This window comes from Aspergillus ambiguus (assembly GCF_047715705.1).
Source record: "Aspergillus ambiguus strain CBS 117.58 unplaced genomic scaffold BDV59scaffold_45, whole genome shotgun sequence".
NCBI classification, from domain to species: Eukaryota; Fungi; Ascomycota; class Eurotiomycetes; order Eurotiales; family Aspergillaceae; genus Aspergillus; species Aspergillus ambiguus.
In genome coordinates, this window is record NW_027395558.1 from 49,268 (window position 1) to 59,379 (window position 10,112).

General features: G+C 47.4%; 4 protein-coding genes across 4 annotated transcripts in view; 2 read left to right on the plus strand and 2 right to left on the minus strand.

The window, feature by feature from the left end:
• The window catches only part of BDV59DRAFT_187062 (uncharacterized protein), a 1,691-nt gene extending 83 nt beyond the window's left edge, over window positions 1–1,608 (plus strand). The window contains exons 2-4 of the mRNA XM_073691126.1: window positions 1–1,320; window positions 1,368–1,433; window positions 1,482–1,608. Of these exons, the coding sequence (XP_073543941.1) occupies window positions 87–1,070 (984 nt within the window). The 5' untranslated portion in view covers window positions 1–86 and the 3' untranslated portion in view covers window positions 1,071–1,320; window positions 1,368–1,433; window positions 1,482–1,608. The remainder of the gene's footprint in view (window positions 1,321–1,367; window positions 1,434–1,481) is intronic.
• BDV59DRAFT_120994 (uncharacterized protein) lies at window positions 997–1,490 on the minus strand. The gene is made up of 2 exons (XM_073686797.1): window positions 1,368–1,490; window positions 997–1,320 (listed from the first exon to the last, which is right to left on the minus strand). Exons 1-2 carry the CDS (start codon window positions 1,368–1,370, stop codon window positions 1,075–1,077), a joined length of 249 nt encoding a protein of 82 aa, XP_073543942.1. The 5' UTR covers window positions 1,371–1,490; the 3' UTR covers window positions 997–1,074.
• Window positions 1,609–2,955: 1,347 nt separating the features above from the next.
• On the minus strand, window positions 2,956–4,873 carry BDV59DRAFT_121016 (uncharacterized protein). Its single transcript, XM_073686798.1, has 2 exons — window positions 3,014–4,873; window positions 2,956–2,962 (listed from the first exon to the last, which is right to left on the minus strand). Exon 1 carries the CDS (start codon window positions 4,519–4,521, stop codon window positions 3,121–3,123), a length of 1,401 nt encoding a protein of 466 aa, XP_073543943.1. The 5' UTR covers window positions 4,522–4,873; the 3' UTR covers window positions 2,956–2,962; window positions 3,014–3,120.
• Window positions 4,874–7,516: 2,643 nt separating this feature from the next.
• BDV59DRAFT_210483 (uncharacterized protein) overlaps window positions 7,517–10,112 on the plus strand; it is a gene marked incomplete at its 3' end in the record, with an annotated part of 3,842 nt that continues 1,246 nt past the window's right edge. Inside the window, exons 1-2 of the mRNA XM_073695609.1 lie at window positions 7,517–8,623; window positions 8,684–10,107. Of these exons, the coding sequence (XP_073543944.1) occupies window positions 7,591–8,623; window positions 8,684–10,107 (2,457 nt within the window). The 5' untranslated portion in view covers window positions 7,517–7,590. The remainder of the gene's footprint in view (window positions 8,624–8,683; window positions 10,108–10,112) is intronic.

The following is a 10,112-nucleotide window of genomic DNA, read 5'->3' on the forward strand; positions in this document are numbered from 1 at the left end:
CTCTCCCTCCATCTCTCCCTCCATCTCTCCCTCCATCTTCTCCATTTTCTCAGTTCAGCTCTCAGCCTCGTCTTACTTCAACTGCAATGGTGCAAGTATTAAACAAGCGGCGGCCTCCTCGCAAACCTATCACCTCTGAGGATGCATGGAGGAAGGTTGAAGATATTGGAAAGACACTTATAGAGAGGTCTTTGAGGAACAAAAAGGATGAGCGTGCTGCTGCACTTGGCGTTTCCTCCCTATCCCAGATACCCACGTCTACGAAAGACCAAAAATTCCGGCAATTTTTGGATTCTCTCCGCCTGCGATGTCACCCTCACAGTGCAACCGCGGTCCTTTTATGCTGTATTGCAATCGGCAAGGATAATATCGTCAACATGAATAGGTTTCAGCGCAACGCGCTTTTGGATAAGTTCGAGAGGGAACGTAACGGACCAATCTTGAGCTCTCCTGTGCTACAGGAAATTGCTAATTCCCAGAGAATACCCGAGATGAAAGGGAAGTCATATCAACCAACTTTGGCCACACGAGACAGCCATTCTAACATCGATGGTGCAACTTATGAACATGCTTTCTTGGAAGGGCTCGCCACAGTTTTCAAGGAGGATCTATGCGGTATAATCTCGAGGGTTCCGACACAGGTCGATGGGGAAACCGTTTGGAAGGCCGCCGTGACGACAGCATTTCCGCTCTGGGGAGGACTGGTTAATTGTCTAATGAGTCTGGACATATGCACGGCGGGGGTAGACTACCTTGCCATGGCATTGTTTAATGCAAAAATCAATCAAGCCGAGCCACTTCGATATATCGACTTCGACGACGGACCTACATTGATCGTGCCAGATTCCGAATCAACTATGAAAGGTGTCAAGGAGGAAGCCATTGTGAAGGTGTTCGGTGTTGAAATACAGGAGGCAATTAGAGATAGCCCTGTACGTAGAAAAGAACTGGAGCAGAGGAGGCAACTGACAGAGTGCGTCTCAATGATCGTAACAAGACAAGGGGCGATTGTAAATCTGTCACTGGATTTGAACCGTGGCATTGAAATCAGCCGCAAGTTATATGCTTAAAATATTATGATCCTTCCTTGACTTTGCCTCGAGTAATGTATAATTTCACACCGTTTCCCACCAGCCCTTGGCCATCAGGCGCATTTTCAAGATATCTAATTTGCTCATTCCCGTCGTTGTCCGTTTCATATACAGTAACATTGCATCCCTTCCAGAAGACCATTTGGTTTCTGCCAATAATCATCGTAACACGATTTTCGGGTTCATTGTTGAAATCCACAGACCCGTCGAGAGGCTTTGCCTCAAAAGCCTAATAATGGGTCAGACAATAACACAACTTGGGAGACACCAGCTTACCATGAAGAAAACCGGATCAGATGACAAGTTAAGGGGTCCTTCAGGCGCTCAAGGCCTGTTTTGAATCTTCATCTTTTAGCAGCAGAGTGAGGGCTTGTAGATAACGTCACTCACGCTTCTAGAGTTATAGAATAAATGTGGCTTTTAGATGTGTCAATTTATATGTGTGAGTCATGGTGATCTCATGAGACTCCAGGCGGAAGACTGATAAAGAAAAATTGCACTTGGTTTGTCATGAATGATATAGTGGGGTGGTATCCGTAAATGTCACGTGACACTTTCGGTAATACCTTGAAGATGACGATTACCCCGCTTTGGGTAGTGATACTTCAAATCGTACGTTTCTCGCATTAAATTTTATGACATATATTAGTAATCGGACTTTGTTGGCCCTGCGTTCGAAACCTTACCAGCGAGAGACGTATACGATTTAACTATTTAGATACATTACTTCCCAGAACGTACCCCACTATCCTTGCTCAGGCTAATATTCATTATCCTACTCTTGCTACGCTCTCCTAGAGTTCAATTTTGACGAATATATACTATATTGTAACGCTGAGCACATTATATATGAAAGACAATCTTGCGAGGCGAGAAAGACATCTAGAATGTAGAATCGAGATTTCCTAGGGTATACTATCAAAGATTTTGAGAAGCTTGGACGACGTCGTCAAGGTCTGTCCAGTAACTATCGAAGAGCAGCTACTCTATAGACTGTTTGATTGGCGAGGGACCAGGAAGCTGGAAAATAGGTAGGTTATAAATATGCTGGTCTCAACAGTTGACCCTACTGGGCCACAAGGACGAATATCCTGCGGCAATGAAACATCGCAGAATTAAGAAAAATGCTCATCCGGGGCGAGCATTTTATCCCGTCGATATTAGATGACTTCTCCCTTTCCGGGCTTAACATAGTTGGAGCTATTACTGCCTACCTTGTCCCGGTTGTGGCATTCCTACATTCCCAGAGAATTTCTTATGGTGGTAAGCATTCTTTTGCAGTATCTCAATCTCTCTAACACATCGGGTCTTTGGCGGGTACAAGGGATGGTAACATCTTAGATTACAGTTACTACATCTAGCAGCTTAGTCGGGGTAGATGGCCTCCGAGGGAGGATCTTCCGCGCACCTAGCTGGACTAAGACCATTCTAGACTGACGGCGATCTGTAGAAAGCATTGTAATCCGCCTGAATCAATGGCGAGCAGTATATGGCATTGTGGTCGTCCAGGAACTTACCCTCAATGTTGAATTGCGTCACGACGCCATGCCGACGGCGCAGCTCCTGCTATACGCTGAGCTCGTGCTACTTCTCACCGCTACACCTTTCCATCTCTTGTGTGAAATTCCTCACGACTGATCAAGAATCCATGGGCTTCTCCTTATTGGCTTATTACTGGCAGGTACAATTCGGCAATCTATGATACACTCACCTCCAACCCTGGTGACTTACATGGACTCTTCATTCCCTAAAGCGGTAGAGACAGAGGAAGGAAGCGAGGCGCTGCGAATGAATCCTGGTTATAAAATTCGCCGAGAGAAAATTGAGAACGAACACCGTCATGACCGCCTCCCTTTGAGCTTCGTACTCCACTTGAGAGGTGTTCAGCCTAAGTAGAGAACAAGATTCTTGGTGCCACAGACTTGATTAGAACTTGTCAATGCTAAGATAGTGGCCTTGTCGACTGAAAGGTCAGCTAAGCGGAGCATATACCATTACCTTCATCCTACCACACGACACGTAGAGGTAATCATGACCGTCTCTTCTTGAGTTTTGTACTCCAATATACTTGAATAGATCCCTGACTCCTTCCGGGATATTGATCCGAAAACAACTTCGTCACATCAGACCAAGGTAGTCCTCGAGTATTCCTCAATTCTAGCAAGAGGTCCTCCTCTTCAAGTGACCATGGCATCCCTTTCCTCGGTTTTTCGAGGTTGCCGCTGTTGTTCAGAGAGTCTGCAGCCCGTGGAGGCATGGCCCAGCGGACTTGCTTTCTGACCCGTGTAGCAACTTTGCTCTTTGCAGGTGTGATGCTGGCGACGATTTCAGGCTCAAATGTGCATCGTGGGAGTGCTCCTTCAAACAACCAAGAGAGAAACTCTAAGCGTGCGTTTGTCGGTAATGATAAAAATTTAAAGCGGAGGCTAGCGCAAGAGTTTTCTGCCGGCGAAGGGGTTGTCTCTTCAAGTCTTTGTTGCTTGTTCCTTCGTCTTTTGCGTTCTTCCGATCCGGTCAATGGCCGCTTACGCTTTTCGGTTCGGTTGACGTCGCTATAGCAATGCGGCTGCCGTGGGCCTCGAGGAGAAGATCCATCGCTTTCGGCATTATTGCCCGGATGTGCCTGTCGAGAACATTCACCATAATGACGATGAGTGGTTTGTGTATTCTCGTCGATCAGCCCACTCGGGAGGCGGTCATTGTCGAATATGCTATGCAGCACTATGGGCGGTTCGGGATATGGACATGAAAGCTCTTGTTGACTCGACCAGGGCGCATCGCTGTCTTGGATGTCTTGATGGGGCTGATTTGATTCAAACGCAAACTCTTCCCTTAGGATGACCGGATCGATCGGTACAACTGCTGGCTCCTGCAGACCTGAAGATTGTTGTGCTGAGCTTGCCAGATTCTCCGATGGAGAGCGGCATCCAGCAGCTCCCTGGATGGAGCACCGCGATCCGATGGAGATGTCGGTGGTAACGGCATTACCGAGACGATTCAGGTCTGAAGCCGGCGAGCCACACCGTGTTTGCGCTTGTGGTGACGTTGCGCGGCGGATCGCAGAAACCGCAGGCGACTCATCGATTTCTGAGACAGACATCTCGTTTGAACTGCTGGAGGCGGAGACAGGCTCCTCACTGAGCTCAGGACATGCACTCTGCCGAATGTCTGGCTGGAGATTCGCATGGACACAAACCTCGGCAGGTGGTCGTGCAGGGAGGGGGTGTTGTTGATTGTTTGGTTGGCTATCCAAACTATGCGGAGGAGCAGGGGCATGAAGTGCACAGGGAAGGGCAGGGCTGCTTCTGACAGGAACTGGGGCTTTGTGATCATGGGCATGGGCATGGGGAGGGCGTAGTCGTGGAATTCGCTTGGGCCGTGGGGGTTTCCATGGTCTAAAGGCTTCAACGGGAAAAGCAGTGACGGCCATGTTCCAGGACAGAGCGTGAAAAGTTCAATGTGTGCAGGGGACGGGGTATCTCTTGAGTGCTATGTGTATGATGGGAAAAGGGGACGGTTAGCCATGGTAGCTGTCTGGCGGTTCTGCCGACTCCCTTATAATCTCTGCCCATGGATTTGACCTCGACTGATAGCAGGGGCTAAGCTTGAGCTCCACAGGTCAGATAGCAGGCTCGTCCCCGGTAATGTCCGTCTCCGCCTCTCAGGAGTAATTCGTGCGACAGGCGGAGGTAGACGATTCGATCGGGGCATTGGTTCATTCAGGCCCGTCCGCTTGCACTGCCCCGGCTCACGGAAACAACCATCGTGTGACGCGAACGGAGGCGAAGGTGCGCTCTGGACAAATCGCATTCCGTGTTGGAGCGTCTACGTCGAAAAGTTGGACATCCCAGGATTTGGGGCCAGAGCTGAGATTCCAGGCAGCAGTGCGGTATTTTCGCTATTGGCTGGTGTATTCGGCAGACCTAAAGCACATGGAAATACGCTGCGGAAGTCGAGCCAGCGACTGATGCAAGTGGTCAGGTCCTTCCTAATCTGGTAGTGGAGACGGGGTGCCACACTTCGCGGCGACCGTGAGAGGCAAACCAAGGCAGACGAGGCATTCCTGGGCTTGCATAAGTGGCGGCCTTCATGGAGTAGAAGGATGAGCCAGAGATAGCAAAGAAGGCTGAAAACGTTACCACCGCCAGAGCTCAGGCAACCGCATCCCGAAGTGAATATGACAGACTCGGGCTCGCCAACGGGTAAAAGAGGAAAAGCAAAGACAATCACTGAAAGCTGTGCACTATGGACACAACGTCAGTGGAGAACGGCGTAAATCTGGGAGACTGAGCTCACCGAATGAGCGCGTTTGCCTGTCGGCGACTCCGTGCAGGCGAGGAAAGGAGGGCCGCAGGCAGGGCGCTTTACCCAAGTAGCACGGCATGCAGGGAAGGGGGCAGTGTACCAGCTAGAGTGAGGGGGAGGGGGAAATTGAGAAGAGGAAGTGCGTGTCCGGTCGAGGGCGAAGGGCCGGGGTTATATAGATGGTGTTGGGGCAGCGAGCGGACGCGCAAAAGCGGCATGACGGAAGCGAAGAGGAGCTAAGCTAAAAGTGGTAAGCGCTATGCCATTCTGGGTAATGGGATGACCGTGGGCGGCAAGCGGTCAGCGGCGGCAGGAAGGCCAGCAATGGGAGCGGTTTCTGGCGCCCCGCTTGCCGTCTGTCAGAATACTATTATATTCTATTATGTTTTAATATATTTTAATATATATATATTATATAGACGCTAAATTTTCTATTTTTTATTATAAAATCTATATATAAATAGATTTATTTTATAGTTACTATACTAAATATAGTAAAAATTATGCGGATAATCCGCATAACCGCATTACTATAATAGGTTTAGTAACTTATATAATATAGCTAAATTAGGTATAGTACTAGAAATTGCGGATAACCGCGGATAATCCGCATAAATTTTTTAGGAACCCGCAACCCGCGCGGATTATTTTTTGACCCTGCGGATTGTACCCGACCCGCACCGAGTGCATCCCTATAGCTGATTATGTGGTAGTCAACGTGATCCATTGGTTTATGACGTAATCAGACGGCGCAGACTATTCTATTTATTAATTACCGGGCATCTCTTCGCGAGTTGACCAGGTAAAACCCATTATATACTTGCTGGTTAATATGAGGTGAACGGTCAACTCGATAAGGGATAGGCAAAGCCTAAGGTCCTTAAATATTTAATAGTATTAAACTTCTATAGATTGTCTCTCTGCTAAACACTACAATTTTTATATAATCTAAAAACTATAGCTCTTCTAACTTATATATCTAGCCTATCCTTAACTAGACTCTGCTATAGATAATAACACAGACGAAGAAGTTCTTATAATTCTCTATACAATATTGCTATACCTCCTAATAATCCTCTCGATATAGTATTAGAGACCCCTCTCCGGGAGAATAAGAAAAAGAAAGTCCCTTCAAAAAAGGCATTCTAATAAATAAGAAAACGACGAAAGGAAGGCATCATTAAAAAGACCTATAAGTAAAGTAAGTTATGCGAAACGGATATTTATCTAAATATCTAATTAAGGGGTTCTAGTCGGGTCTACACGTTCTTAGCTAATTAAAGTAGGTTTTGGTCCTCCTTTAAGTTATAATTGGTAGGATTTCTTTCTAGTAGGCAATGCAGACACTGATCCCCTAAAGGAAAAGTACTACCCTACGCCCATTTGGAGAACGACCAAGGACATTCCACGATAGCGTAATACTCAGCACGGCCACCAGGAGTCGGAGGCGGCTGAATAGACTATGTGATTCAGAGGGATGAAGCATGGGCCCGAGTTTGATGATATGATTAAAGTCCGATAACTATCCAGGTGTACTGAGGTCTGCCCTGTGGTACGAGATTTACCCCTGAAGGCGTGGGGGTTACTACACCCCGCTTACCCCGAGCACCGCTTATTCCGCCTAGTAACCACGCCTTACTCGTACTAGATCTAGTACTTGACTTGAAGCATCAAGGAGAAGCTATTGAAATGCATAATCAGCTGTGCCCTCATTACCAAGGCCGTGATTATCTCACGCCTATGACTACTAAAGATACGTGATGCTTTAACACTATCAGACCAGTGAACGAAGCTCTTACCCAGAGAATTCGCACCATTTCACCATAATCCCATACCCTGGAGAGCCGGTTTTCCCCTCTCTCCCCAATTATTTAACTAATGCATGGCATCGTGTATGTAAGCTGGTCACTTGCCCTCTCATTTGACCATCAAAAAGGCCCATCCAAGCATCGCGTGTTCTCGTTGGAACTGATTGCCGTTAATCCAGCCCCGTGAGGAGCTAATGCAGCATTGTTATTGGGATTAGCGCGTGCAATGGGGGCTGTGTAGAAATGAGGTCCCACCTTAAACACTTTGAAGTGCGTTTCATCGTCCATTTTCACCGCTTTAAATCTCTTCCCATAAAATCTACGAGAACACAGTAACCTTTCAACGTACCATTGCTTTGGAATACTATACTCTATCACTAGCTGATATGCGCCCGCGAAGTCGAAACGATTTTGCAATCGCAATTATCTGCGCACTTACTTTGGAGGCTGAAGCGGTTGAAGCCGTTTTTGATGAAACATACGACCGGCTGGGAAAGTATTATGGCAAACAACCAGGCGACGCGAACTCATATATCAATGGAAGGATCGGCAAGCACAATGTGGTACTGTGCTACATGCCAGGAATGGGAAAAGGAAGCGCAGCAAGTGTTTCCTCAAGCCTGCGGATCAGCTACACCAGCATCCAGCTTGCCCTGGTTGTTGGTATATGTGGAGCAGTTCCGTCACCGCCACATAGCGAGATATATTTGGGTGACGTCATCATTAGTGACACCGTGATTGAATACGACTTTGGTAGACAGTATCCTGGTGGATATCGACGAAAGACTGATGTTAAAGAGATGCTTGGTCGGCCAGATCGGCAGATTCGAACCCTTCTCAATGGTCTCAAGACGTACCATTCCCGCCATGAACTCCAGTTTCAGATGTTGCAGCACCTTGACGCACTCCAACAGACAGAGGGAACAGAAGGACAAGATACAGAGAGATGGCGCCATCCGGGAATTGACGATATTCTGTTCAACGTCGCTTACCTACACAAGCATCATGAGAAATCATCTTTGATTCGATGCTGCTGCTCACAGGGTGACTTACCAGGGGAAATCTGCGAAGGCGCCCTGGAGGAAAAGTGTGACGATCTCGGATGTGACAAGGATCAAGTAGTCCGTCGTCGACGGACGTCGGAGAAAACCTCATCCTCTATACATATTGGAACCCTTGGCTCTGCTGATACGGTGATGAAATCCGGGCAACACCGTGACGAAATCATGCAAAAAGCAAGAGTTATTGGCTTCGATATGGAGGGGGCAGGGGTATGGGATAATTTCCCCAGTATCATTATTAAGGGAGTGTGCGACTACGCGGACAGCCATAAATGCAAATCATGGCAAGCCTATGCGGCAGCAACTGGAGCTTCTGCCGCTAAGGCTTTCTTAGAGTATTGGCCTAGTCACATGGAAGGTTAGTGAATAAGTCGACAGCAAGATCTACCCAAACTAATTGTTCTATTGTCCATTATAGATGCATCCAATGGGCGTCACCTAATGATTCCATTTGGGAGAAATTCCCGCTTTGTGGGTCGGCAGCCAGAACTCCAAACTTTAGACGAGTTGATCTTCATGTCTGACGGACCGAAAAAGCTTGCCATTACCGGATTGGGTGGCATGGGGAAGACCCAAGTAGCTCTCGAGCTAGCTTACCGCATGCGAGACAAAGACGCTGAATGCTCAATCTTCTGGATTCCTTGTACCAACTATGAAGCCGTTGAACAGGAGTGCATGAAAATTGCGAAGACCATAGGTATCCGTGATATCAATCCAGCTCATGCGAAGGAGCATATTCAGGCTCACTTTAGCCAAACTATCGAGAAGTGGCTTCTGATCTTCGACAACGCAGACGACGTGGACATGTGGAATAAGGGCAGCAGTACGACCCCAGCATTGAAGGACTTCCTTCCTTATAACAGTCGCGGTCATATTGTTTTTACCACACGTAACCGAGGGCTGGCAATGGACTTGGCATGCTCTCATGTGATACAGGTTGAAGAACTCGACAAAGATACCGGCAAGGAGTTTCTAGAGAAATGCCTCATTCAGAAAAGCCTGTGTCATGATACTTCTGCAATAATTGACTTGCTTGAGCATCTTACTTTTCTTCCGTTGGCTATCACCCAGGCTGCCGCATATATCAACAAAAAAGGAATATCCACATCTGAATACTTGGACCTCTTGAAAGAACAGGAGGCAGATGTTGTGGAGCTACTGAGTGAGGACTTCGGGGATGATGGTCGCTACAAGGATTCCCAAAACCCGGTAGCTATGACATGGCTCATCTCATTCCGCCAAATTCAGAAGCTAGACCCACTAGCAGCCGATTATTTGTCACTCATGGCTTGCGTCAACCCACGCAGTATCCCGGATTCTTTCCTTCCACAGGCGGCATCAAAAAAGAAGAAGACTGATGCTCTCGGGCTTCTAAGTGCCTACTCTTTTATCATCCAACCGAAAAATAAAGAATCAAAAAATTGTCCTATAACGATCCATCGTTTGGTACATCTGGCAACTCGAAACTGGATGAAAAGAGAGAAACTGTTTCCACTCTACATAAGAAAAGCAGCAGACCGATTGAACGAGACCTTCCCTAACAATGATCATACCAATCGACAGCGTTGGAGGGAATATCTGCCCCATGCTCTATTCTTATTGAGTGAGAACGAGTTTATAAAGCAACAAGCACAGTATATTGACTACATACACAAAGTGGGGAATTGCTTGTACAGTGACGGACGATACAGTGAGTCAGAGGAGCTAGGACTGCAGGTGGTGAAGACCGGAAAACAGATGCTAGGACCGGAGCATCCTATGACTCTGACTTGCACGGCCGACCTTGCATCAACATACTGGAAACAAGGACGGTGGAAGGAAGCAGAAGAGCTACAGCTGCAGGTGAT